The 25,189-nt window shown below is 40.8% G+C and overlaps 1 protein-coding gene across 1 annotated transcript in view; it reads left to right on the plus strand.

Moving 5' to 3' along the window:
- The window catches only part of Ptx1 (pituitary homeobox homolog Ptx1), an 85,394-nt gene extending 65,371 nt beyond the window's left edge, over positions 1-20,023 (plus strand). Inside the window, 3 exon segments of the mRNA XM_019060512.2 lie at positions 14,682-15,009; positions 15,602-15,823; positions 16,979-20,023. Of these exon segments, the coding sequence (XP_018916057.2) occupies positions 14,682-15,009; positions 15,602-15,823; positions 16,979-17,109 (681 nt within the window). The 3' untranslated portion in view covers positions 17,110-20,023.
- The last annotated feature ends 5,166 nt before the right edge of the window (positions 20,024-25,189 follow it).

A 25,189-nucleotide genomic window follows, 5' to 3' on the forward strand; every position in this document is an offset into this window, starting at 1 on the left:
CTAACTTTTTTTGATACATCAAAGGAAAACCTTCATTTGAATCAAAAGTAACTTTCTCGCGATACTTTCCACAGATAAAGTCCAATCGTTTCGAAAAGAAATCCAGCCATTAAAGAAAAAATGAATAAAAGTTAATTTCTAGTCATTACAGGATTTTCCCCCAAAGACAGTTAAATTTTTTAAGAAGTTATTAGTTAGATTTTATATAATATTTTATTTCACAAGAGCCTCCATTCAGCAATGCAAGCAATTCCTGAGTACTTTTTCGCAGTTGAATCTTTTTTTTCCCTTCATTTTTTTTATTTTTTTTATTATTATTTTTTTTTTTTTTGTGTGTCGCACTAGGTGGTTTTAAAATTTGCAAGAAAACACCCAGATCAGCAAGGAACTTTTTGTATGGAGGCAGAAGGACCCTCCGTCTGGGGGGACACTGAAAAACACCTTGATAATGGTGATTAATGGAAATCCCTCAGGTCCAAAGGGGGATTCCCTAGCCTCAAGGAGGGGGGGGGGGCACGGAGGATCGCCCCCACCTCCCCCGGGAAACTTCGAAAAATTGAGAGTCGTCTCAAGAGCAACTTTGAGCTGTTCCTGAGAACAAATCGATCGGATGAAAAGTGAAAAATATGTGTCACACACTTATTTAGCAAAGTCCCTCACATCTCTTGGGGAGCTCAAGTAGACTTGGGGGGGGGGAGGCCCCGGTCCCATAAAAGTTCCGCCCATGCTTCCCATCTACATTGGCAATCCTTTTTATTTCCATTGAGTCTTCAGGCTCATGCGCAGGAGCTAACTAATTTCATTTTTCCGGCTTAAAAGTCAAAATTTACCAAGATTTTAAACCTGACCGATGGGATATATCCCACAACAATAACCTAGACGAATCACCTCAAAACTGTGACGGTCAGAGCTCGGTGACCGGCAGCTCCGATTTTGACGTCCGGAGATCCATCACCATTTGAAGTAATTAAATCAGACACCGGGAAGAGGTGCAGCCCCGCCGCGAGGGGGGGGGGGGGCGTGATGAGGTCGGGAGTCGGCGACAGAATCAGCTCATTTAACGATAATAGCATGTGACAAGAATAAACTAACCGAATAACAAGGCGGGGAGATTAAAACCAACAAAGATACCCGGAGGCGGGCGCCGACCCCAACAAAAACCGCCTATCTTCATAGGGTTCCCGGTGGGAGGCGGGCGGTTTTGGGTCGGCGAGGCACGTGCATCGCGGAAGGCGGCGCGGTGCGGAGGGGCGGGTAGGGCGGAATAAAAAAGTTATTAGAGCCGGGAAGTCACCCCTAGGTCCGCGTTGATAAGATTAGAGCAATATACACGATATACAATACAATACAATATGTTAATATAGGGGTATAACAAGATTAACCGCGAGCTTCCGCACGGAGGCCAATATTCGGCGACAATAACTTTTGCCGGTCCGGCCCGAGGGGCGCCGCACAGCGGCCCTCCTCTCAAAATCTGAGCCTCCACATCACGGTTTCCAAGTTAACTCGGATCCTCAGAAATCTAGAGTTCCTTCGTAAACAGAGTTAAGACAACGCGGCTCATGGATGTCACAAACGGGAATAAAGATTGCACAAATTGAACGTTTTTCGTAATTTTGATCAACTCATTTCCGAATTCCTAACTCCATTCCGTCTCTCATTCCGTTTGTTCCTTGCCGTGCCTCCAATGCCCCGGTCCATTTCAGTTTATAATCTTTGCAATCGTTGAAAATGTAATCTGTATTCCCGTTTGTGACACGTGACTTGTGGAGGCCTAAAATACGGGAACCGATCAGAAATGGATTCGTATTGTCTTTACTCTCAGTATAAAGGGAATCTACAGAAATCGTCGTTCCTCAACCCCAGTCCGACCGTCTGACGGAATAGTTCATCGGAATTTTCATCATTCGGAAAATGCCATCGCGATTTTTAAAAATGAAAATATTTATCCCATTTTCGAGGAGGGGATTCAATTACCGAATTTAAAATGAACAGCGTCAGAGAAAAAAGTATTGATACATTCCGACTAAATCTCCGGTACAACGGGAGCTCATATCTACGATTGTAAAATTGATTCAAAAATGCAAAAATGTGTCCGGAAAATAGACAGGGCTTCACTTTCACCCATTTTCCTCTTACATTCTACTTGCTATCCACAAATACCAGTACGATCATATTGATATCAACGATAAAACTACCAGACCAAGTATCTCGATCAGCGACGTGCAGACTTCCTATCATACTTTATTTTTTAAATGGAAAACTTACCAACGTACATTTTTAAAAACTTCCGTGATTTTACTCTCTGTGCACGATAAACTCTGCGAAAACGTCAAAGAATGATATTGATTTGTTCTTCTTCAAAGAAATAAAATAAGCGAGAGGAGATTTTTAAACACCGTATACGAGGCACGTGGTCTGGTAAATTTCACCGTCGATATGATACCGCGGTAACACCTGCATGTTTTCTTCGGTGCGGTACAACTATGTCAATTCTTAGGAGATTATTTTGCATAACAGGGAAAATGAAGGCGCATCAGCGTGTGATACAATTCGGAGAGATGCGACCGTTTCCGTAAATCGATTATTGTTGTATTTGTCAGTATTTTCAATGGGCCTGTTGCAAACTTTTGCTAGAGCAGAATGAAGAGTTGTTTCCTATAGATAATGCCTCAAAAATCACGATGAGCGCATCAGCAAAGTCTGAAATGCACTCATAACTTCACAATCTGCGTAAGAAATTTGCGTTATTTTGAGCTTCCCGCTTCAAAAACGATACTACTGCACAGGTGAACATTTTGTTAGAGGAGTCGCTCCATCGTCGGCAATATTCATCATGGCCGACGCTTGCGCAGTTCCTCGCGTAATTCGAGGAGAGTTCAAGGTCAATTAAGGCGGGCGAGGAAAATATGAACGTAAACACGCCGATTGTTATATGGTTTAATCCTGTTCAAGTGTTATCTCGTCCCATCACACGTGTTTTGGCGGACTGGCGTCGGCCATGATGAGTATTGTCGCCAATGGAACGACTCCTCTAACAAAATGTTCACCTGTACTGTAGTATCGTTTTCGAAGCGGGAAGCTCAAAAACCGCAAATTTCTTACGCAGATTGTGAAGTTATGAGTGCATTTCAGACTTTGCCGATGCGCTCATCGTGATTTTTGAGGCATTATCTGTAGGAAACAACTCTTAGTTTTGCTCTAGCAAAAGTTTGCAACAGGCCCATTCCTCGTCATCATAACTCCAATTCTTGCCCTTTGTGCGATAGCGTGGAGGCGGAGACAGGACCTGTTTAGGCGTTTATGAATTACCTCCGTCTGTTGGTGTGAGTGTGCGTCGAGGTGCTGAGAGGGGGAGAGACGTGTGCCAGGGGTCGTTTTATATTACATTCATGAACTTTAATTCATCCTCAGTTGATAGTGTTTTCACGGAAAGATCAATCTTCTTCCTCCTCTTCTTCTTCTTCTTCTTCTTCTTCTCCTCCCAGCCATCGCAGAGTTTTGCCATCTACTGCGGTCTGCAGGTGGATCCTCGGATTTTGCGAAATGCATTCTGGGTAAGATCGATGTATTTCAAATTTTAACCAGTGAGTGAATTATTTGGAGAAAATCAAAATTTCAGTCTGTAGATAAATCAATGAGGAATGTTCTTGCCGAAAATCATCTTCAAAGTCTTGAAAAAAGTCAAAAGCACTGTTTCCAATTGACCGTCGATATTGATACATTGAAATCGGTTGCAAAATGGACGCAGTGTTTTTGACCTTTTTCTAAGATTTTGGTAGATGATTTTCTGCTCGAACATTCTTTAGTGATTGATCTACAAGGTGACAATACGTTTTTGCCAAAATTATTCACCAAAATGGTTAAACAATGATGGAGTTTTTGAGCCATCGTGCGTAAAAAGTTCAGCTTAATAACATTCTTTACCAAGCTTCAATGGGAAATATCGATAATCGATCATTCACGGCCAGAGATGAAGAGATAAATTTCTAAAGTCTGAATAAATTGACAAAATTTGAAATTTATTAATTTTTTCGTAATTATTAATTGAACCTTTGGAGATCCGGAAGTGTTTCAAACATTTGCCACGTGTGCATGTTTTAGGCTGGGGGTGAAAGTATTTCAAAATCTAGAATCACTGTTTCTAGGCGTTTCTTGGTCTCCTGAATGCATCCCCGAGAGTTTCAAATATTCCGTGAAATTTCACGCGAGTAAATTTTATGAAATTTTCCATCTCTGTTCACGCCTCGCGACTGAAAGAGAATTCTTTATGCAGTCGTTCCCACTCAGATCAAGTGTGTGGCCTCTATCCTCCGAACACAGTTTCAGCTGCACATGTTCATACTGTTCATGCTAAATAGTCAAAAAGGACTCAGGATTCGCAACCTCCATACACTGAAAAAACAAATATGGTAGATTTTACCATGCTCTGAAATAGTGATCCGAGTATGGTAATAAACACCAGACTCTGTGGTAGCATATACCATATTATGGTCAGTATTTCCAGAGTTCTAGTAAATACTACCATAATTCTGATTACTTTCACTAAATAGTATCACTTATTCAGTAGACCTATAGTAGATGTTACCATACTTTTTTTCAGTGTAATTCCTTCTGATTCAATGCATCTGTACATAGTTCCCTGTTGTCATTAATATACGCCCGACTCATTTGCCGTTTCCTCTCTTTGCTCTTAAATCCACGTTCAGCGACGAAAATTACCCGGACCCACGCACAAGTCGAACGCCTTCCCTCGCTCAATTCCGAACGGTTTTGTCATCCAATTACTCTGATCCGACTCGAAACGTTCCCGGAATCGAATGACTTTATCGAGCTTGAGTCGCGGGAAGCATGAGGTATTTAAAACACTCGATTTGCTTCCGGGACCCTTCCGGTCACCGAGCACACCGTTGCCAGATCAGCTCTCCCCCGCGTTTAAACCCGTGTCGAAAATCCAGGATCCGGCAACCCCGCGCCGAGAGAATCAGTGCAGGCTTAAAGGCGGCCCGGGCCGAGGGGGAGGGGCCGACGTTAAAACAGCGTATGTGCCGTGCTCTTTGCATTGGAGTTACGGGGTTCTGGCACGGGAGCGAGCCGTATGCATTGCATTAGTCAATAATATGCCGTGTAATGAAAGTTGTCGGGTTCGATGCGAAAAGGGGGCCGTTGCCGCGTAAAATGTAATTTATATTCGGAATGGAGCTGGTGCCGCGACTGCGGCGCAGGGGGGAGGGGTGGGGGGTGGATTCCCGCTCATGCGGATGAAATGGGGCTGCGCGCCGATTCGACTTGTTCCGGGACCAGGAAGGGTGGTCAAGGATTTCGGTCAGTTTCGTCGTGGCTCGTTAAATTGGACTGCATTTTGCAATTTGGAACTATAAATTCTGGCTCTTCTGGAAAAACACTTATGTGCATAGGGAAACTAATGGCACATACGTTGTTTTTAAACCGGGCTAGAATTTATAGTTCCAAATTGCAAAATGTAGTTCATTTCTCAAACGCTCGCTCCCGGGAAAAAGCCATTTCAAATATTTTGGGTAGGAATTGAAACATCAGAAGATTCGTTTTTTATCAAAATTACATCCACATTACTTTGAAATTGTTTACATAATTCTTAGATTACCATACCTGACCAAGTTTATTAGAAAGGAGCCAACCCACATTTTTTGAAAAAATTGAGTTGAGAATGCTTTCGAGTTCCACCAGCCGTATATTTTCTTCTGCCAAAAACTCAAAGTCGAAAAACAGAGATTAGTTTGTGAAAGGAAGGGCTAAAGTTTGTTTTTTACATTGAGTCCTGTGCAAGAATAATACTTCAAACCCCTTTTTCCCAGTTTCAACTTAATAAGGGCTGGCTCCTCTCTGATAAACTTAGTCCACTTGGTCTAATAGACCACTAGACAATTAATATGTGAAGTAGAAAAAAAAACGTAACGTATTTTCCCTTCAAAATATTATACATGGAAAACGATTCTCACGATGGAAAGTTTTGAAATCAATTCTGAAACGATATATTAACAAGTCTTTTCTAACACAGATAATTTTTTGTTTAAAAGTTGAAACATCGAAGAAAATTTGACAACGTATGATGTAGTATAGTCTAATTCCAATGAAACCCGGTCAAATGACGGGTTCAGCGTTCATTGTTCACGTGAAACTCATTGTCAGTCAGTGAATCTCTAGAAGGAGGGGTGATGAAAGCACAACAAGATGAGTTTATTCTTAAAAATGTACAAAGCACTTTAAACACGCTTAAAAGTTCAAACTCATCTTTTAAGCACGTGTTGCATCTGCAAAATTGAAGGAGCGATGGCGCGAGGCGTGAACTAGAACTGCTCCGCTTTATTTTGCCGACGAGGTGCAGTTTGGATTCGGGAGGAGAGTTAAAAAACGAGGCATTATTACGCCTTCTTATTTTCGGACGTGTTGCATGAATAGATCTTGAAGCAACACTAGAAATAAGACGAACGAAAACAAACACTATTTGGGAATAAAGCAAGGGAAAGGATGCGCGTTGATGACGGCGCAGAAATACGACTATTCGTGCTTGATGGATGTCTGTGTTGCGTCTGCAAAATTCAAGGTGCAACGGCGCGAGGCTTAGACTCACGCTGCTTTCGTCTTCTAACATATCGACGGTGTAAGTCGGCAATCACATAACTCGTTTGCGGTGTCTGAAAATCTCCGCATCTATGTTATTTTTTGAAGGCAACATAGAGCGGAGCATTGCTAGTTCACCTCTCGCGCCATCGCGCCTTCAATTTTGTGTACGCAACACGGACATCCATCAAGTACGAATAGTTGTATCTCTGCGCCGCGCCGCCACATCAACGCGAGACCTTTTTCTTTGCTCTATTTCCATATTGTGTTTGTTTCCATTTCGACGGCTCAAGTCCGCAATCACATATCGCGTTTGCGGTGTCTGAAAATCTCCACCTCCATGTTATTTTTTTAAAGGAGAGCAAATTGACATCATTCCTTGAAATTTTTGCAGAATTTTCTTCTCCCAGAGAAAAAAAATCCCAGCAGTTTTAGGGAATTGCCGTTGAATAGTTTCCCGTTTAAAGAATAAAGTATGACAGGAGGTCTGCGACGTCGCAAACCGAGTTATGTGATTGCCAACTTACACCGTCGACATGCATATGTCTTGTCTGTCATCCTAGCTGTCTATTCTGTGGATTACACAATTATTCTTTCGTACATCCCTTTCGAGTCTATCACGTTCCCTCATTCCTGGGTTCCATTAATGGCCAAATAGCACCAAGCACACGGAGAGAAAAAGTTCGGTTTCAAAAGGACTGCATGTGGGACACTGAAGTTTTCAGCTCAGTTAAGCAAGGTTTTTAGCCCCAGAAACCATACTTCAGTTCAGATAACCGAAGTCTTTCGTAAAGCGTACAAGTCTCAGTATGGCTAACGAAAAGTTCGGTTGATCGAATTGGGCTACATTTTGCGGTTGGATACCACAATCTCAGTCTCAGTTTAGAAACAATGTATATACCATTAGTTTTCTTGTGCACACATCACACAAGTATTTTTACCGATGAGCCAGTTTAGTCCAATTGAAGTTCAGTTCCCATGGTTAAAAATCTCGGTCACCTGCTGAACCGAAAAATTTAGTGTTCCATATACATGAAGCGAAGTTTTTTCTCCGTTCAGCAAGTGTGTTCGTGCGTGACGGAGGAAGACGTGAGGAGACGTCTCTTTAAGCAGCGTGACGTAACATGTCATTACGTTCGCCTCACGTGTAGGAGTCAGGAAAGGATCGTGGAGTTGGAGATTATTCACGTGGATGCACTTGAAAGTTTCTGCTCTCGCTGCTCGTCGCATAACTACATCCAGAGATGAGCCCTATCGGCCGTCTAACTCCTTGATTTCCGGGGCTCATGTGAGGATGGAGTTACGCCTCGGACCTCTACTTTTCCTCGACGAGGGAGATTAATCATCTTATAAAGTTCGCCTGCATAACTTCCCAGCGACACTGTGTCGTTGTGACTACAGCCAGTCATCAATTGAGAATTTAGCGTGTCACCTCTTTTTGGAGGGTTATATCGTATCGTCTAATCTTAATCGTGTTCCGTCATAATGAAACAGAAACTTTACTTGTCCCTGTGTTAGACTTAAAGGAACTAAGTAACATCTCGGGAACAATTTGCGCTACCTGAAGGTAGTTCCGAGCTCACCGAGCGGCAGTTATTTCTAAAAGCTTTTTAATGTAGAAACCCCGTACTGCTATCCTTCCCTACACTGCCATGCTAAGGCAAAAACCGTATGACCTTTTAGACGTTGCCAAACTTCTTCCGATAAAATAAAATTTCCAAGTAAACATACGGACACTTTTCTCCTAAATTTTCAAAACAAAAAAAAAAAAAAATAATTCAATTCCATCAACAGCATCTGAAAATTTCAATGGGTAATATTCATAAATCTCTTCAAAAATGATTGTTTTATAACCGGAAATTAAGCAACATTCGAGTGTTCATATGGCGCTGTTCCTTAGCACGACAGTATACAGTGTAAAAGTTATTTTCGAAGATCAACGCTCAGATTTGCCCAATGATCATTAATAACAAAGAAGTTAAAAATGTGTTTAGCAATCCAAACCTAATTTGCGCCTGTGGATTTTGAGTTCGGGAAACCCACGCTCCTAGCTGATCTGGCTCCATACGAATATGTTGGTCGCTTGCGGCAGGCGGGGGTTAGTGTCTCTAGTCATCCCTTCCAGACAAATGTGGGCACACAGTGGTCTTGAAGCCAAAAAAAAAAAAAATGGACAAAAACGGGACAAAAATGTACCCAAAAACGGTTTGCAGGGAGTGAGTCTTTATTACGCGTGGACTTAAAATCGCCGAAAATCAAAATCTTGGCTGATCCTAATTTCAAGGTACCGCAATTTGAAATATTCATAGTGAATGCAAATTTTCTATTGATTTTGATCAGCTTTCTTGTATATTTGTCCATGGAATCTGTGTTGATCGGTTCACGTTTTTATTCTTCGTTCGATTCATTTCGATCGAATACATACCCTTTCGTTACATGCACACTTCCTATCATACTCTTTTTAAATCGAACAATGCGCCTTCTGTTGCGTCTGCAGCAAGTGTTATTACGAATATGTTGTGCGTGCTGATTATAACTCATTACATACTCGACTCTCTGAAGGCGCTTTTCGTGCAAAAGTAGCGCAATCTGTTGGAGAACGAAAAAAGTAGGGATTAATCGATTCGTTCAATCCCATTCCTATTGTTATCCAACAGATTGCGCTACTTTTGCACAAAAAACGCCTTCAGAGAATCGAGTATGTAATGAGTTAAAATCAGCACGCACAGCATATTTGAAACAACAATTGCTGCGGATGCAGCTGAAGGCGAATTTAAAACAACCGTATAAAACACGTTGAAAACCATGATCTCACGTTGATCTCTTTAATTGATATTATTACCAATGGAGAGTTGTATTTTACAGTTATTTTATGTGGGATTCCGGAAAAAATGTTCAACATAAACTAAAACACGATATATGATAGATGCTCCGCAGCCCGTGACAAGTTATGAAATAATAAAATAAATTACACAGCCGGTAACAAGGCTAGTTTAAGCGTCGACCTTCAACTTTCCCTTTTCATGTTTTCAATTTTAAAGGGCAATTTCAGAAAAAAACTATGAGAAACATGCCATACATTTTTTACAATTATCATCCATCTTTCAATGTTAATTTTGTTTTAAAAAAATACTCCGATTGTTTTGATTCTCAGGCACGGTTTCCTGCTTATCAATCTTCATTAAAAAAAAAAAAGTAGAGTCGACCTCCAACTTTCCCCTTTGATGTTTTTAATTTCAAAGGGCAGAAGAAGGTTCAAAGAAATACGCCATGTATTTTTTTATTATTATCACTCTTACTTTAATGTTAATTTTTTCCCAAAAATATTTCGATCGTTCTAATTGTCTAATTACAGTTTTCTGCACATCAATCATCATCAAAAAAAAGTAGCGCTGACCTCCAACTTTCAAAGAGTAATTTCAGGGATAGACCATTCCATGAGAACCACGCCACTTATTTTTTTATTATTATTACTCTCATTTTAATTTTGATTCTTTTTTTTAAATTTTGATTGTTTTGATTCCCAGGGCACGGTTCCCTGGGAGTAGGCTGGCGAGCCTGTAGGAAGGGTTGCGGTGTAGGAGCCCTCGCTGGGGCTGGGTGTCGGGTGGCGGGTTTTGGGCGGAGGAAGCGAGGTGTCCCTTTTATTCTCGTCACGATCCCTGCGATCCCTGGGCTGCGGTGGCGGTGCGTCGCGCTTTCAGCTGAAGGACGAACGCGCGCCGCGGAATACGTAAACAAAGTCACAACTCCCGCCACGCTCCCGCGCACCCCCGCCCCCATCCCGCCCCATCTTGTCACCCCTCGGGCCTCGGGGGTTGTCTCTTTTGGCAGGGAAATCCGATCAAAAGACTCTTGTAGACGAGAGCTACAACAAATCAGGTAGATCCTATCACAGGTAAAATCACATGAGTTCATCCAGAGTCCCTTTATACTGAGAGTCAAGACAACACCCCCTCATGGAATCACAAACGGGAATAAAGATTACACAAATTGATAGTTTTTCGTGATCTTTGATCGATGCGAGGTAAAGCTTTATTCTTACGTAAAAAAAAAACAAAAAGAGATTCCAATTTGGATGTTTTAACAGGTTTTTGAAAATTATTTTTTTCGAAATTTGCGTAGTTAAAGAATAAAAAACCAGGTAATGCTACTAAGTGGGCTTTCTTGCAGCGAGTTGATTATTGAATTTGATAGATGAAAGTATAGCGACAAAGAAGACTAAGAACAAATGGAGCGATCCTATCGGTGGATCGTTGCAATGAACAGGCAATTGAACAATGTAATTGAAAGACTAACTGACTGCAACCCATGAGAAACTCAATAGTCAGTCCATCTTTTCTCTTCAGTATCTAACAACGCAGCCGTTTCAACCAATAGGGTCGCTCCATTTTCCTATAATCCTCTTGAACGTCCTGAAAACGTTACATTTGGCAATAAATCTGAATAATTTCAGGTTTCTCTGAAGTTAAGGTCTAGGCTTGAGCAAGTTCTGTGCTAGATTTCATACAAGAGTCGCGTGATTTAATTAAATATTCCCGTCCTCCATACCCGTCGACCCTTCTTTTGTTTTCATTATTTTCATTGCTTTTTTTCTGGCACCCTCTTCGTTCGCAGTTCAAACTATATTATTTTACGACCCGCCATTCTAATGGGAGCGACCCGATCTCTTAAAAAATACATATGAGAGCGAGCTAACTTTAGCCCCGTTATTTTTCCTTCGGAGATTTCTTTATACCAGAATTTTGTAACAAGGCAGATGGACCCATTTACGATAATTACGATCACACATTGATCTGAAGAATAATTCTATGAACTGTAAGGTATTGCTCCCATAAGATTAATTAGTAATGTGAAAAGGTGTTATAAACATCAATTTTTAAAGTACTATGGCGCATCTCTCGGTTTGCGACGTTGTAAAAATCCTGTAACACTTGACTTTTTAAAAGAGGACATTCCCGATAACTGACGAACACTTGAAAAATTTAAATGCCACTTTAATCTATATCGAAATAAACAAGCAACCTTGTGAATGCCGATTCGAGAAAGCGGACGCGCCTTCATTATTTTGAATATGCAACTCGGGCATCCGTCGAGCAGGAATAGTTGTATCAAGGCGCCGTCAGCCGCGTCTCGCTTTGTGCGTATGTACGACGGACGCGTTGACTTCACCACCGATTTTTGCTTGAATCAAAACGAAATCCGCTTTACATTAAGAGGCTTGGTTCTTGATTAAGCTAGATTCTGATTGAATCAAGAGTACTTTTTCTTGTCGATGTTTCTAAGAGTCTGGACTCTAGATCCAATGTGTTTTTTTTCCAGTGTTCATAATAAGGTGTCATGGAGATGAATGGCATGTTCATAGTTTTGTCCTCTCAAAATTTATTGGGTTTAAAATGTTTGGATGACAAGTGAAAGGACAGTAAACCCAGTTGCTGTGTTTGAAAATTGTCGCTTATATATTCTAAAAGAGGATGCTGATCTATATTTTTGCCCAAAATTTTCAAATAATATTCTTTGGAGAACGAACAAAAATCCAACGAAAGTCTCTGCAAAAATAATGATTGCGGATACCATGCGCTTGCGGTTTATTATTCGTATAAAGAAGGTTCACTGAGATCCGTACTTGATAGTTTCCCCATCGATATAGTTTTTAAAACGAAACTCTGGTGTTAAAAAACAATATTATTTGTAACAACACTCCAGCTTTGTAATCTTTACATCTTATCCTCCATTTCATCCATGAGTTGCTTAGCGTGATTTGTATGCGATTGCATCAATAAAAATTCCACTCAATCTGCAGTGTGCAACAGATCGATAGCCGGAAAACGATTTTGGTTGGGGATTACCCGTTAATAAACATAAGCTCGTGGTGGCGAGGGCGGCTCCGATCGAGGGGAGGTTTTGACTCTTCGATGAGGATGAGATAGGGCCAAGTTAAACAAATCTTTTCATTAAGATACATCAATGCGAAGGAGTTAACCAAGCGGCTAATGACTGGTCAGGGGAGGGCCGCCCCTCGGCAGTCGCGCCCGCGCCCCCGTCGCATCGGCTCACCCCTCGCGATTTCGCACCGCCACGCTACTTGGCTGCACCCCGCAATGAAGATAAATTGCTCCGCATCCCCACTCGCCCACCCCCTACCCCGCTCCCCCCATCCCTCGACGTTAAACGCCGCTCATCGCTCCGGATCTCCACCTACAGCTGCTCAACAATCCGTGACCAACGCCCGTGGCGCAGCCCACATTCCATCGCAGGAATATCTTCATTGAGAAAAACATGTTCGGAAAATACTATTATGTTGCTTAAGACATGGCAACTGAGATGGAATTTTGGCGGAGGTCTGCCGGCACACGGTAGATCGAGTCAATGGGAGGGGTTGGACAAAATTTGGAAACTTTAAACGCTTATAACTCCATTTATACAAAACTTTGAGGTTCTAAAAGTGGCTCCATTGGTTTCCTCGTGAAATTTTCCTCTAGAATCACCCCTTGAAATTTAAAATGTGACGAAAAGAACATTAAAATTTGCAGATTTAGTCAAAAATTTCATGTCCGACCTCTCTGATTGACTCGATCCATTGTGTGGCATCTCAAGAAGAGAGCGTATCCGCAATGTAAGGTTCGCGAGATAATGGGTCTGGAGAATGACATCGTGCACGATATCAGGTCCAATAAGCTGGTCTGTTTATTGGACAAGTGCGAAGGATGGTAGACGATCGGTTGCCCAAGCAGGTTTTCGATTGGGTTCCTCCTGGAAGGCGACGGCGTTGACGTCCTGTGAAAGGTTGGCGATAGGGAGTGGAGGAAGAGATCAGGAAGTGCCAATTGCCTGATGGTCTCTGGTAGGATAGGAGGCAATTGCGATTGGGCGTCACAGAGCGCGAGGCTGCGCTATAAAAGCGGCTTAATGTACATATTAAGTTGACTTTCGTAAAAAATTCCGATTTTGATGCACATAGGGTCAGGGTTGCCCAAGTGGAGTGTAAAACATGAATGATTGGGAATTTCTGTGACATATTTCATGAAATGAAAAATGTTGAACACATTTTCAGGGGATGGATATGCAACACGCACTCGACACGCCAAAAAGCTAAAACCACTTGCCTTTCATTCAATCTCGAAAATTATTTTTCAATAACTTTCATATTTTTCTGAGATTTCATGAAATATTGCAACTCTGCGTACGGTTTTGAGTTATAGTCATTTAGATACAACCCTGAATTGTCATAATAGGGAATTTTTCCCCTTAAAATCAGGAAAAATTGCCATGGAATAGAGGAAATCAAGAATTCTTGATCTGGGCCGTATGAAACGTAAATAAGAAATGATAGATAGGAAATTGCAGCTATATATTTAATGAAATTTTATGAGGCTGGAAAATATGCCATATTTTTCAGGGACTAGAGTATGCAATCCGCACTAAAACACACAATATAGAGACGAAATTCACAATTTTCAAATTTTACGAACCATGAAAAGGATCCGGTATTCTTCAAAATCTTTCATAAATTTCTGAAATTTCATGAAATATTTTACCCAAAATGTCAAGATTTTATTTTTCATGAAATTTTGCCACCTTGTGGTTGACGTTATGGCTAGAAGCCCGTGTAATTTTTGTGTTTCAGTTTTGGTTCAAACACACAAAAATAGAAGAAAGTCACAATTTTTAATTTTGCGAACCATGAAAAGGATCCGGTATTTTTAAACATCTTTCATTTCTGAAATTTCATGAAATATTTTACCTGAAATTTCAAGATTTCATTTTTCCATGAAAATTCACATTTTACTTTCATAGATCCAATTTCGAACATTTTATTTCTGAAAGTTCATGAAAAATTTTACCTGAAATTTCAAGATTTCATTTCTCATGAAATTTCAAGATTTTATTTTTCATGAAATTTCAAGATTTTATTTTTTACGAAATTTCAAGATTTCATGTTTCATGAAATTCAAGATTTTATTTTTCATGAAATTTCAATATTTTATTTTTCATGAAATTTCAAGATTTTATTTTCATGAAATTTTGCCAGCCTGTACTTGACGTTATGGCTAAAAGACGTTGTAATTTTCATGTTTCAGGTGTGGTTCAAAAATCGGCGTGCGAAATGGCGGAAGCGAGAGCGGAACGCGATGAACGCGGCAGCGGCGGCGGCGGCGGACTTCAAGAACGGGTTCAGCACCCAGTTCAACGGGCTCATGCAGCCGTTCACCGACTCGGACTCCCTCTACTCCTCGGCCTACTCCTCCTACAACAACTGGGCCACCAAGGTGCCCAGCCCCCTCGGCACCAAGACCTTCCCCTGGTCCGTCAACCCCCTCTCCACGGTCAACCACCACCAAACCACCGTCAACTGCTTCAATTCCGGCGCTTCCTCCGTCTCATCCATGTCCTCTATGTCTAGTAATGGTAAGTCCAAAACAACACATCACCATGAATCTTAGTCTATGATACAAAAGCATAACAGTGATGAAACTACACTGAAAAAAAGTTACGGACTACAGACATACCGTCCGTTCCGGGCTCAAAGGCCAAAAGTTCTGGGTGCCCATCTTTCCCACACGTCTAAAGTTCCTTTTAGCATAAATACGTCCAATAGAGAATTTGCATGTGTCTGAAATTTGATGAATTTCGTGTTTAAGTGGAAACTACTGAGTGAAATGAGCACAAGGATACACTTGGTTCATGAATTGAACAATTATTGAAGAAAATATGACAAAATGATCTAATTTGCTGAAATACATGTGTTTAACTAGGAAATGCGCTGATTCACTAGGCGGTGCATTTTCTCACTTTTAAGTATATTTTTTCTTTTTCCCATATCAGAAAAATATTATAAAAAATACTGTGAAATCAGCTCTTTCAGCATTTTCAGATGAAGCATAAAATAAAAAATTTGCATGCAAACTCTCCAATTCCGAAACTTTGGCGGTCACGTCCCTCCTCAAATAACCTGTCCAATTTTGTTTCGTATCACTGATTTACTTATCCTAATTTCCAGGTATGACTGGTCTCCCGCTGTCGGGTGGCACAGGGACCGCGAACGCAGGGGGTGCGTGCCCTTACGCTCCCCCAACCACCCCGTACATGTACCACCATCGGCCGGCTGAATCCTGCAATGTCATGTCCTCTAGCATAGCCTCCTTGAGACTCAAAGCCAAGCAACATTCTTCAGGTTTCAATTACTCACCCGCGTTAACACCTTCCATTTCTACAACAGCTGGTGAGTACATTGAGCCGCCTAGCACCTCTTATCATAATCATCAACGAGATATTATTCATTGATCAATGAGAGAGCATTGAGATCCACGAGATACTCAAGTTTGACCAATCCTTAGGAATGATTATCTCATTGTACAAAAATTGAAAAGTTGCCCTTGTTGAATACATTTGTAGTTGTGTCTGTCCGTGGGTCCCTGAAAGCATCAGTTTTTCATTCTGTGTATTTATACTAAAAAATGAAGGGGGAAAGAATTAGAGCAATGTTGTCGGGAATATAATGTGATAATGATCGAAGAATAATTATGAAGGAGGCATCCATCTGTTCTTCTTCTATTTACATTCATTAAACTGTAGTCGTTGAAGAATGGACGGAAAATTATCAGAATCAAAAATCACTGATAGTATTACTCGCAGATATCCACTCGTTTCCACACATACTTTTAAACAGGGCCATACAGAAATAAGTGAGCTCAACATTTCAGCAAAAACTATGCACTCGTGCACTGGCCACACTGCACTTTAAAAATGCTATTGGAAAATTACTTTCCGGCCACGTTTGATTTCTTTGAGTTATCAATTGGACTCATTTTGCAATTAGGAACCGGCACTCCTGGCTCATCCGTGAAAGCACTTATGTGCATAGGGAAACCAATGGCACATAAGTTGTTTCTAAACTGGGCCGGATATCGTAGCTCCTAATAGCAAAATAAAGTTCATTTAAGGTGCAAAACGATTCCAGGAGTTCAGTCTAGTTCACGAGCTCACATGCGGTTCCGGCAATTTGGCAACGCCGGATTTCCTCCATTCAAGCCTATATTAAAAAATCGATTCTTGTCGGAGCACCTGGCCCCTCCAAGAATCGATACATTTCCATAAGTTTAAATGGAGGAAATCGGGTGTTGCCAAGTTGTTGCATCCGCCAATGAGTACAGCCCCAACATGATATTGACACTCGCCACGAATTCGCCCCGAAACTCGGATCTCCACACTTGCCGAAAGATGATGCCGGATTATTTTGTTCCTTTTTTCAGAGTAAATCGGCGTTGGGTATAGTTAAAATATTTTGAGGCGACGCGGCGAGCGAGCCAGCTCTCGACTTTTGTGATTACTCGTATTTTAAGGCGTCATTAATGATGGTCCCGTTGGGTATTTACAGAGAACTCCTCGACGTCGAGTCGGAACTCGTCGGCCTCCTCGAGCGGGGGCCTCTCGGCGTGCCAGTACGCCATGCCCATCACCCCGACCTCCGTCTCGGTCGACGCCGGCGGCAACCGCACCCCCGTTTGACAAATGGTCTCCTCCACCAACCACCGCTACAACGTCGAGGACCTCATCGACTTCAACAAACAACAACAGCAGCAGCAGCAGCAACCCAGCGATGGCAATCAGTCACTCATCTCCACAACGTCCGAGTCCGAGAGCTCCGAGAGGAAGATCTGCTCCGATATCAAGCAGGAATGTCTCGAGGAGGTCGAGCAGTACTGACTTGGACGAGTGTGCCAGGCGCAGCAGCAACAGCCGGCTCATTCTTGAAATTTATAGACAAAGCTATAGACATAGCAGACACTAGGGATTTGGCGGAATCCTCTCGGTGGCGCGAGTGGTTGAAATAGAAAAATGAGGCATGCAATAGACTAACTAACGGCAACCCACGAGAAACCCTTCAGTTAGTCCTTCATTTTCTTCCTTAGTCTATAAGAACCACCCAAATTAATCTATAGGATCGCTCCATACTCATTATGCCCTCTTTGTCTACAGCTTTGTCTATCAATTTTAACTTTCCAGTGAGCCGCTTATTGAAATTGATAGACAGAGCTATAGACAAAGAAGACAAAAGTGATATGGAGGGATGTGAAGGATCTCATTGGGGAAGCGAGTGGTTGCAATGGACGAAGGAGGTAGGTAATAACTAAATAACGGCAACTCACGAGAGACCCTTTAGTTAGTCCTTCATTTTCTCCCTTAGTCTACAAGAACCACCCAAATTAACGAATAAGATCGCTTCATATCTACTATGTCCTCTTTGTCTATAGCTTTGTCTATCAATTTCAAAAATTAGCCTGCCGGGCGTTTTCTTCGGGAGAATTCTGAGAAATAGAATTGAGACAAGGTGCATGGTAACATCCTGAAATCCAACAAATTCTTGAAAGAGTCGAAATCGACCCTTTTGACAATGTCACTTGGCTCCATTTTGCTACGCACTGTCCGTGTCCGAATGATCCTCGATATCTCTTGTCTCTATCTTAATGAAATCGGTTTCTGTTCAACGTGCGTGAGTCCAAAAACTCATGAACCCTAGCGCCCTGCATGATCAACGAAAGCCAGGGCTCATGAGATTTCAGAATTACGCCCGTCGAACAGAAACCGATTCAATTAGCATTCGCAAGTCTTCACGCGCTCCACGCTGAATGCGTCTAAAAATTAGGCTCTGGCATCCCAAAATGATGGGCTCTGATGCCCAAAATTAGGGGGTCATAAAATTAGGATCGCTGGCTGAACGTAGAATCTAAATCATGTGTTAGGATGCAACCTTGATTCCTGTTGCTTTCATGCTCCTTGAAAAATATTCCGCTGCTACCCAAAAGTCGCGCTCTGGCCTTTAAAATACTAAAGATGGCACCTGAACACTAAGTTGATTAGCCAAATTGCCTCTGAAATTTCATGGATGAGGTTAGAGAACTGTCAAGAATCCCATATTTTTGTCTTAAGAATCCATCAGGCATTCTGCCCAGACTTCCAGAGCTTGATCCTCTCTTTATTATTGTATACGTTACAGAGAACAATATTCATTAGGAAAAATTCCCAAATTTTTATGGCGATGTGAATGTAATCTACGGGTGCAATAGTATGGTTTAAGTTCTTCTTTATCTCTCTTTCTCTTCCTTCTCTCTCCCTCCCCCCCCCCTCATTTCTTAATTTTCCGACGAGTCAAAAACTCCTAAGCAATATTAAGTCAGAATTTTGAGGGCTATGGAACCGGATTAAAAATCAGGTGACTTTTCTTCCCTCATTCCTTTAAAAATATACAAAGTGCAATATATTTATTAGTAGGAAACTCTTTGCCTAAAATTGAGGTTAGTTAATTGTGTGTTCTTGCAAACTGCAGGCGGGAATATGAGCCTGTAGTTTTTTATTTTTATGGAGATTTTTATGGGATGAAACGGACCAAATGTAGTTGAAGAGAAAAACACAAAAATGAGACTAAAGTTAGTGTCGATGAAACTCTATGGCAGTACCATTTTACAGCAGGTATTCATGCGCAACTATATTTTTTCGTTGTTATTGTTGTGAAGAAATCTTGAAACATTCGATATTTATTTGGATGTGTTTTAATACATTTTTAACTTTCCACCTTCTTCATCTTGTCTCCTTGTTTTCATCAGCTACAATCTCCTTTCCTGTCTTGAGATGATGATTCGCTACCCTCAATCTTTAAAATACACGTTAAAGCAGTGATATCCACCACCAAAGGACTTATCATAAATTGGACCTTTTTCAGGAGACAGGAACTAACTTTTGAAGCTTATTTAAGAAACAACGTATCAGCCTTCAGCCTTTGATTTACATCTAAAGATTAGTTCACAGGTATTATTCTTCATGTATTTTGTTCCTTTCTGCTTAAAATCTGTCCGATGAAAGTAACGTAAATGTCTCAAATCTATGAACATTTATCACTATTTGAAGCTTCATTGGTATCTTTTCACGTTCATTACATAAAAATAAATTATTTATTTTAGTTCCTTGAAAATGTCATCGACCTCTCATCACCGGTGAAAAAATATCCCAGTTAAATTTTTAGCAAAAGAATTGCTTGGTTTTCGTGCAAAAAAATAACTTGATATTAGAAATTCTGGAGCACAGCAATGAAACTACCTATATTTGGACGTACTTCAGCATTATGTGATGTCAAACTAATGCGTGGAGAAGCAGTTCTCTAGGCAGATATTTCTATCCAAGTATTTCTCCTAGGCTTTCTCCAATTGTTTTATAAGAATATTGTAAATTGTAATTATGATTTGGTGTAAATACATTTAGATGTTTTTATGATTGTATATTTGTCTTAAAACTGAATGAAAGAATATTTGTGAACAGTTTAATGTCTAGTCTTGTATTTTGTAAGAAAAATTCAAAATGTAAATCTAATTGAAATACACACTATGTTTACATAAAAAAATAGACCGATCTCTATTGAATTCATTTATTTTCTGTGTTTTGTTTGCATATTGATTTAGAATCTGTTTCATGAAAACTCAGTTATTTTCCTCTGCATACGGAAAGGCAATATCAATGACTAAACTTGAAAATCACACATTTTGGTTTGCGACGTTGCAGACATTTTCTCACATTATATGTTCAAATTTGAGCCCTTGTACTCGATTTCTCATTGACTTTTCCGGGTCTCCTACCCTGTTTGAAGACGAATCCGTGAAATTTCAATGTATGAAGTTTGGTCCCATTTTTTCAAAAAAATTAAACTGGAACTTTTAAATTACCAAAAGCAAATTTGAATCAACGTAATCTAATTACGTGACCTCCGAGGTTAGACATTGATACTATGAAAACCTCGCATATTTTGACCAAGAAAGTGTATCGAGTGAGGCAATGGTTACTGACGAGAGTCGCAGCACTTAGCAATGCCGATTCTTACAGGTTGACAACAACGTTTTTCCTCCATTTGTATGATTATAAAACAATCGATTAGAGGTGGCAGGCTGTCTCATCTATTCACCTAAAATCGATACAAATAGTGGATTTAAATGAAGATATCACAGTATTGCAGACTTGCCAAAATCTCCCCTGACTATCAGGAAAGTTTCAGGGGGAGCGGGAAAAAAGTTGTTCAGGAGGGGCAAATATTTCTAGGGGAGGCTTGAAAGATTTCCTAAATGCACCAAGATCACAAATACCCTTCAAGGGTATTGTGACCAGGGATTCAAGGGACCCCGAAAGGTCAAATGTAATATGGGGAGAGGGAGCGTAGGCAAGTTGTGGCGGGAAAGAAGCTTCTAGATTTGAGTCGTCCTATACCGTAGAAAAGCTTATATGAAGTTTCTGTCAAATGGAATAATACAATTTTGATCGGAAAATGTTCTCAAGAGTTTCTTTTGAGAACTTTATTCGTTTTTTTGGTAAAAGGCTATCAGGGCTTGACAGTATAACGGTTCAATGACAAAAACAGTGCGAGGAAAAAAATATGTGGACGGCCCGTTGAATAGCATGGGTTGATCGGTGTGCCTGTGCTGTACTATGGTAGGACCGAGTGATTTCAAAAAGCGAGCTCTACTGACGCTTAAATATATGCAACCCCTCATTCGCCCGAGACATTATAAATGTTCATCCAAAACTTCGTGTGCAAAAACATCAACAAATATGGCAAACTCCCCCCTCCCCCCACCCTATTCCCGATCTCACAAACCGCGACAATCGCGCTCATCGACGCGCGTGGTTGGGAAGTTATGCGCTTTTGACGCTTTTCCACAAAGTCTCCCAACTTTAAGGCAACTTTTTTCAATGTAATCTATGAATGCAGAGCTTGCAATCTATAATGCTGCTCTTAAAAACTAAAAGTCGGAAAATGATGCATTATTTTCGGTTTTTCGGATTCTTGAACCCGAGAAAAATGTACGCCGAAAAGATCTTTTTTACCTCATTTAAAAATGAAACATTCAATAAAGAAAGTGAAAGGTGAAATTTTGAAGGAGAGACAAGGTGTTCAGTGAGAAAAGTAAAAATAAAGAGATAGGAATACATGTATATTAAATTCATCAGAGATCTAAAGCAGGCTGCAGGAGGTCCCATTCAACAATCATTTTTTTTGACAGTGACAATGTTTTTGGACGTCACCGAATAATTAGAGCCTGATTTTGCAAGATTAAACATAACTAAATTTTATTGAAATTCACTGACTGATTGTAAATGGCTTCTTTTGGCTCCCCTCGTAAATCCAGAGTTTTTGGCAAACCAGGTGCAGTCATATATTTTAATGATACTTTCATTAACCCTTAGATGCTGAAGCCCGGTCAAATTGGCAGGAGACTTGTTTAAAAAACTAGCCACGCGAGTTGTGAGGGCCCGCGATACATACGAACCGTAGGTGTAGGTCTGTAAATATTTGTGCATTAAAAAAGAAGCAAACCTTAAATTGAAAAAAGAAAAAAAAATTGAGGAAATACAGAGTGGAGACGTAATCGGGCATTTTAAATTTTTCTCTCGAATCTGAACGACGACGCCTCACTGACAGCATAGAAAGGAGCATTGTGAGTTCACGAATAGCGCCATCGCGCCTTCAATTTTTCAGATGCAACACGGACATCCATCATGTACGAATAGTTGTATCTCTGCGCCGTCATCAATGCGCCTCCTTTTACTTTGCTCTATTTCCATACTGTGTTTGCTTCAGTTTGTCTCATTTGTATTTGTAGCGGTGCTTTAAAGGCTGTATGAGGAACACAGCCGTAAATAGGAGAGCTGTAATAATCTAGCCTCGTTTCTTAACTTTTCTCACGACACCTCATTGGCAGCATAAAGTGGAGCTGCCGAACATCGCGAATTCACAGCTCGCGCCATCGCGCCTTCAATTTTGCAGATGCAACACAGACATCCATCAAGCACGAATAGTTGTATCTCTGAGCCGTCTTTCCATTTGCTCTATTTTCATATTGTGTTAGTTTCGTTTGTCTCATTTGTAGTGGTGCTTCAAGGGCTACGTGAGCAACACAGCCGAAAATAGGATGTGCAATTATCATTTTGAAAAGAAAAAAAATGTTAGAGGTCCCTGAAGCGATCAAAAGGGCTCACGTCTAAAAATTGACTGTACTACCTCTTTTGAGAGAGTGACACATTGGGGATGAGGAAGGGGGTGATAAAGCGTCTCTATGTCACCAAAAACGTGAAAATTTCGATGGAAAGAATTTTTTACCCATCTTAGAAATTTTATGCATAGGTATTTTGACACTTGACTAAAGTTCGAGAGCTAGTTTGATTTCCTGACTTAATGACGCTCATCGTCCGCTTGTTGAAAATATTTTCAATCAAAACTAATTTTACGATGGAGAGTGACCACTTTTTCGCGTAATAGCGAAATCTAAAAGCGTAAAGGGTAACAGCGGAAGTTTGCACACTTTATTTACGCGAATGTCTGCTAGTTAGTGAAATAATTGTCATTCATTACAGCTTGATTAAACCAGTATGTCCCAATTTTTCACATTCTCCTCTCTAAAATATTGGGCTACGGATACAAAATCTGAATTCAGCAAATAAAAAAAAACCAAAACATCAATTTTCTAGCATTTTTGTAGGCCCAGGCGCAGGCCCGGACTTAGGGCGTGTGCAGGGCGTGCGGCGCACACGGCGCCAGCCTATGAGGGGCGCCACGAAAGAAGAAGAGAGGGAAAAAAAGTGGGGAAAAGGAAAAGGAAAAAAAGGGAAGAAAGGACAAGGGGAAAAAAGGAAAAGGAAACAAGGTTGGGCAGTGAAAGCAAGGAAGAAGAGGGGAAATAGAAGGAAAAAGGAGGCAAGGAAAGTGAAAAGAGAGTCCGCGAGAAAGGGGGGGGGGCATAAAAACCATAGACAAAATATTAAGAGAATTGCCGTCTAAAGGTAAATTTTCAGGACGAAAACTCCACCTGGTCCATAGACGGTCAGGCGCCCCTTGACCCTAAAGGGGTGTATGCAAAATCGACAAAATTTCCCCCCTCATGGATGTTGACCAACTTTCAGTATGTCATTCCTCACTATGGGATACGCCTTTTCCCAAAATTTCAAGGCCTGAAACGAATTTCTCTCCGCGTAGCAGCGTTGCCAAGTTGAAAACCGTTGAGTTGCATATCTTTTGAACGAAAAGAGATATTGAGGTGCGGTTTGCGTTAAAATTCTCAAAAAATTGCGTTCTTTTGAAATATGTACTCAATTTGATCGTTCAGGTAATTTAAGATTGCAATGTTGCCATTTTTCACACTTTCTTAAGGGTCAATTTTTTTTCAACCCTAGTACATCGTCAAATGCCGGATTCTCGATTCGAAAAAAAAACTGTTCATTGTATTATTCGTACTTTTTCATTTCTTTTGATATATTATAGCTCCCAGGGAAACGATTAGTAACGGAGATATGAGCAATCTGAGTTTACGCTCTGCGCGCGCCGACTGGAATCCGGGCGCCGCTCGCCGCTCAGAGTCGTTTGCACACTCCCTCCCTTAAGCTTTACGAGGTTATTCCTACGTATTTTTTTGCGAACTTTTCATTTCTGGCCTTTAAAAAGGCCTCCGATGAATTTTTCGGGGCCTCGCGGTCCATTGTTGCCATTTTTGGCTCGTATTTAGGGTTTTTTTTCCAATTTTACTCTCAATTCTACTGTAAAACCTAATGTGAACTGAAAAGTGTGCGAGTTGAGGGAAAGAACGTAAAAAAGAATAAACGTTCATTTATAACTTTTTCCTCCGTTGCCAAATTTTCGAGAAAAATCGTACCAAAGAGCCAAATATTGGAAAAATTGGATAAATCGCCACGCCATTGTTTAAGAAAGTGGGGCGCAACTGTAATATTGCCGTACGTAACAGATCTTACCCATCTATACCACATATAAAAAAGCATAGTTGTATCTGGATTCCGAAGATGTGAAAATTGTCCATGATGTCACCTTTTGCAGCCTTTTCTTATGTGTAAGACGGATCTTTTGAATGTTTTTCGACCTTTAGTCATCCTCCGTAGGAATGTATCGTTTGTATTTTTGCTTTGCTTTTCTTTTTGGCAGTATAAATTGCTTGTAATGAATTTTAAGGGGCCTTACGATCCATTGTTGCCATTTCTGCCAATTTTAAGAGTTTTTTTTCAATTTTAGACGCGTCAGACTTAATCCAAAACCGTGTACAACGTGCACTCACATTTTATGAAAGAACGTAAGAAAGTACATCATTCCAACGTTCTTTGTAACTTTTCCTTACGTTGCCAAATTTCGTTCAAGGTTTTAGCAAATGAATAATGACTTTCATGCAGAATTTTGGGACACTCTGATCTTGGGTAAGCGGCCTGTAGCATTAAGTCATGATTATAATTAGAATATAAAGTCAAGGTCATAATTCACTTCCAAGAGACTTCTACGTCATAATAAATCCAATTTGTGTCACTTCAGGACGATTTTTCTTGAAAATTTGGCAACGTAAGAACAAGTCACCGAGAACGTTAATCGTGTACTTTTTTACGGTGCGGTGGCGTTTGCGGACGTGGCGTTTGCGGATTCTAAGAATCGGGTGGCGTTTGCGGATTCTCATATTTTGACGGTGGCGATTGCGGACAGGCGGAACAGGGCCGGTGGACTTTGCGGACCAGAGAATTTCGGCGGTGGCGATTGCGGACGGAGGGGTAGGCACCT

This window comes from Bemisia tabaci, chromosome 3 (assembly GCF_918797505.1).
Source record: "Bemisia tabaci chromosome 3, PGI_BMITA_v3".
NCBI lineage: Eukaryota > Metazoa > Arthropoda > Insecta > Hemiptera > Aleyrodidae > Bemisia > Bemisia tabaci.